This window comes from Xiphophorus couchianus, chromosome 8, assembly GCF_001444195.1.
Source record: "Xiphophorus couchianus chromosome 8, X_couchianus-1.0, whole genome shotgun sequence".
Classification (NCBI taxonomy): domain Eukaryota; kingdom Metazoa; phylum Chordata; class Actinopteri; order Cyprinodontiformes; family Poeciliidae; genus Xiphophorus; species Xiphophorus couchianus.
Window position 1 is genome coordinate 17,223,344 of NC_040235.1, and position 2,817 is coordinate 17,226,160.

The window sequence follows — 2,817 nt, forward strand, 5'->3', positions numbered from 1 at the left end:
GCTAGTGCTCAACTGGTTATGGAGTTGGATGCCCGGCCTACTTAAAACCTCTTTTGCATCCACTTGACAGCTGCAAAGAGTAAGTGCCAATTCTGCTTGTTAAGCTGCTTCTTTCTATTCCTTTTACAATTACGCAAAAACAGAGAATAAATCTGAAGAGCATCTCACATTCAAGCTGCTACCAGTAAATTACTGATTGATTTATTTTTTGTACTGTGGTCCTGTACAGATTTGGTGCAGATCAGCTGCACAGAGAAAAATGTTAGGTAATCAAATGAAAAGAAATGAGGTAAAGTCACTCAATAAAAAAAACAAAAATCCTTAGATTATTTTTCTTTTGTTTGCCATGTATTCCATCAGCTTAGACGAACTATGTTACCTTTAAATAGGTGGTAATAATAACATCAGGTATCATTTTTCCAGCCACAAGTCCACTGATAGCAAAATAATGACAAATCATTATTGTTTTATTTATATATTTTTTGACAGATAGTGTTTGCAATCATGAAAATGAATTCATGCTATGTATTAAAGTTTATTCTTATAAACTCTACAAAGTTAAAATGTATAAATAATCATAAATTATAAAAAAATATATAATGAAGTACTCATAATTTACACATTTAGTAATCCAACTACATGAAGGGCAAGATTTATAAACATCATTTGTTGTACTTTTCATTGCAAAGACTTGAAATAGTCAATTCATGTTATATTCATACATTTTTCGCTTTATATGAACCTTTATTTACTTTACAAAGGCATTGCAAATTGTTCTGCCAGCTCTGCAAATAATGTGAGGAGGTCTGTCCTTGGTGCACCTGTCTTGCTCTTCTGTGTGTGTGCATGTGTGTAAGTGAAATATATATATGCTGATTCAAAGCAGCTGCTGCACAAAAGCAAGCTTATTGAAACTCTGTTCTTTTGAAGCAGAACTGAGAAAAAAAAAGTTTTCTCCTTTTAAAGATGGAACCAAATATTTATTTTCCCTTTCTGCTTTTCCAGATTACGTTATAACCATTTGTCAAGGTGTGTACATAAATGTGCATTTTCATGTGTAGTCCTTCTTTCTTCTAAATTAAATGTTTAGTATATTGAAAAGTCACTTTTAATGCATGTAGTAATCATGTTTTCTTTATTAATCAATGTATCTTCATTGCCAATGGTAAATTATTGACATTTTTATTAAAAAAGTTTATTCAAAAGAACAACTTACAATTTCATTTTCTGCTCAATAGTAACTTCTGAGTATAACAGCCTCAACATATTTTCACTGCTTTCAGATCAATCTCACCTCTAAATATACAATGATCCAATAAGTGACAAAAACAAGAAGGTTTGTCTTTTTTGGTTGAATGTCCTCGTTAACCAGAGAGGATGTGCTTTACAAATGAGGTATAGTTGATACACCCATTGGCATCCTCCTGCCCAGCCATCAGTCTGTCCACTTCGTCTTCTGTCATCCTCTCGCCAAGCGTTGCGAGCACATGACGAAGCTCTGCTCCCATAATGGTGCCGTTGCCTTCTTTGTCAAAAACCCTGAGCCCTTCCACAAAATCCTCAAAGTTGCCTTGATCCTTTGCACGGGAAATGTGTTGAAGCATTGGCAGGAAAGTCTCAAAGTCCAGCATTTTAATGTTCATGTCTTCTGGCCGTGGCTTCCCAAGGACTTTCAGTACATCAGAGTTGGTCGGGTTCTGGCCCAGAGCTCGCATCACATCCCCACACTGGGCATACGTGATCTTCATTTCCCCAGTTGGTGTGCGGTCAAACAAGGTAAATGCCTCCTTGAACTCTTCAATCTGATCAGTTGAGAACTCGATAGCAACACTCTTTGGATCAAAGTCAGGCTCCTTGGGTGGTTCAGGTAGTGGCTCCGGAGGAGGAGCTGGTTTAGCAGCTGGAGCTGCATCTTTCTTCGGTTCTGGCTTCTTGGGCTCAGGTTTCTTTGGTTCAATCTTCTTGGGTGGCATGCTTAAAAAAAATTTAGGTGTTAGAGCTGGGACTTGGAGAGAAATGAACAAGAGGCTGAGCAGAGCTGAAATGACTCTCAAGCACAGAGGGAACCTCCTCTTTTCATGTTTTATATGTGCTTTGTCTGGGGAGCAGCCTAGCAATTTGAAACACCTCACTATAAAAGGAAGAAACCTAAAATAGATGTAAAGTGATGTCAGCATTAAGTATTGTTCTCAGCTGCTGTCATCTAGCCGACAGGGCTATTTGCTGTCATTAGTGGGGGGTACAGTTACATTAGTCTGGAAGGGTTCTCCTTCCCTGATGGACAAAGGGATTAGTGTGAAGCCAGTGATCAATCCAAAGTATGAAAATAACTTCACAGTTAAATATTGAAATGTTCTATGCGTTCTTAATCATTTAAATTAACCTATTGTAGAAGATTGTTCATTATATAATTAGTATAGAAAGCAAACAAAAAAAAGGATTCTTCAAGAGCAGAAAAACATTAAAATACACATATTTTAGATGAATATGATGATAGGAAAACAAACATTTGAATGTTCACATTCAATATTCATACAACAGAGATTTAATAATTGCAGACTAAGAAAAATTCAAGCGTTTGTTTCTATTGTTTCATTTTGATGAATGTTCCTTCCGAGAAAAACATAAAGTTATGTTTCTGTTATAGTGTTTAATAAAACATATATAGAGGATATTATTTCTCAGTTTATTTTTTATTGATATATATTTTTAAATAATAATGTACTCAACAAAAAGAATTGACACAAATACTACAAGACACATACATAAATATCAAACTTTCTACAAATCCTGTTCAGAAACAGAGTGGGACACAAG

At 35.5% G+C, this 2,817-nt stretch overlaps 1 protein-coding gene across 1 annotated transcript; it reads right to left on the reverse strand.

Annotated features, from left to right (window-relative positions):
- Positions 1 to 1,106: 1,106 nt before the first annotated feature.
- Positions 1,107 to 2,075, reverse strand: LOC114149012 (myosin light chain 4). The gene has a single exon (XM_028024551.1). The coding sequence runs from the start codon at positions 1,971 to 1,973 to the stop codon at positions 1,365 to 1,367; it is 609 nt and encodes a 202-aa protein (XP_027880352.1). The 5' UTR covers positions 1,974 to 2,075; the 3' UTR covers positions 1,107 to 1,364.
- Positions 2,076 to 2,817: the final 742 nt, after the last annotated feature.

Excerpts from the sequence above, each read along its gene's own strand:
- LOC114149012 (XM_028024551.1), bottom strand. The coding sequence starts at position 1,973 with ATGCCACCCAAGAAGATTGAACCAAAGAAACCTGAGCCCAAGAAGCCA.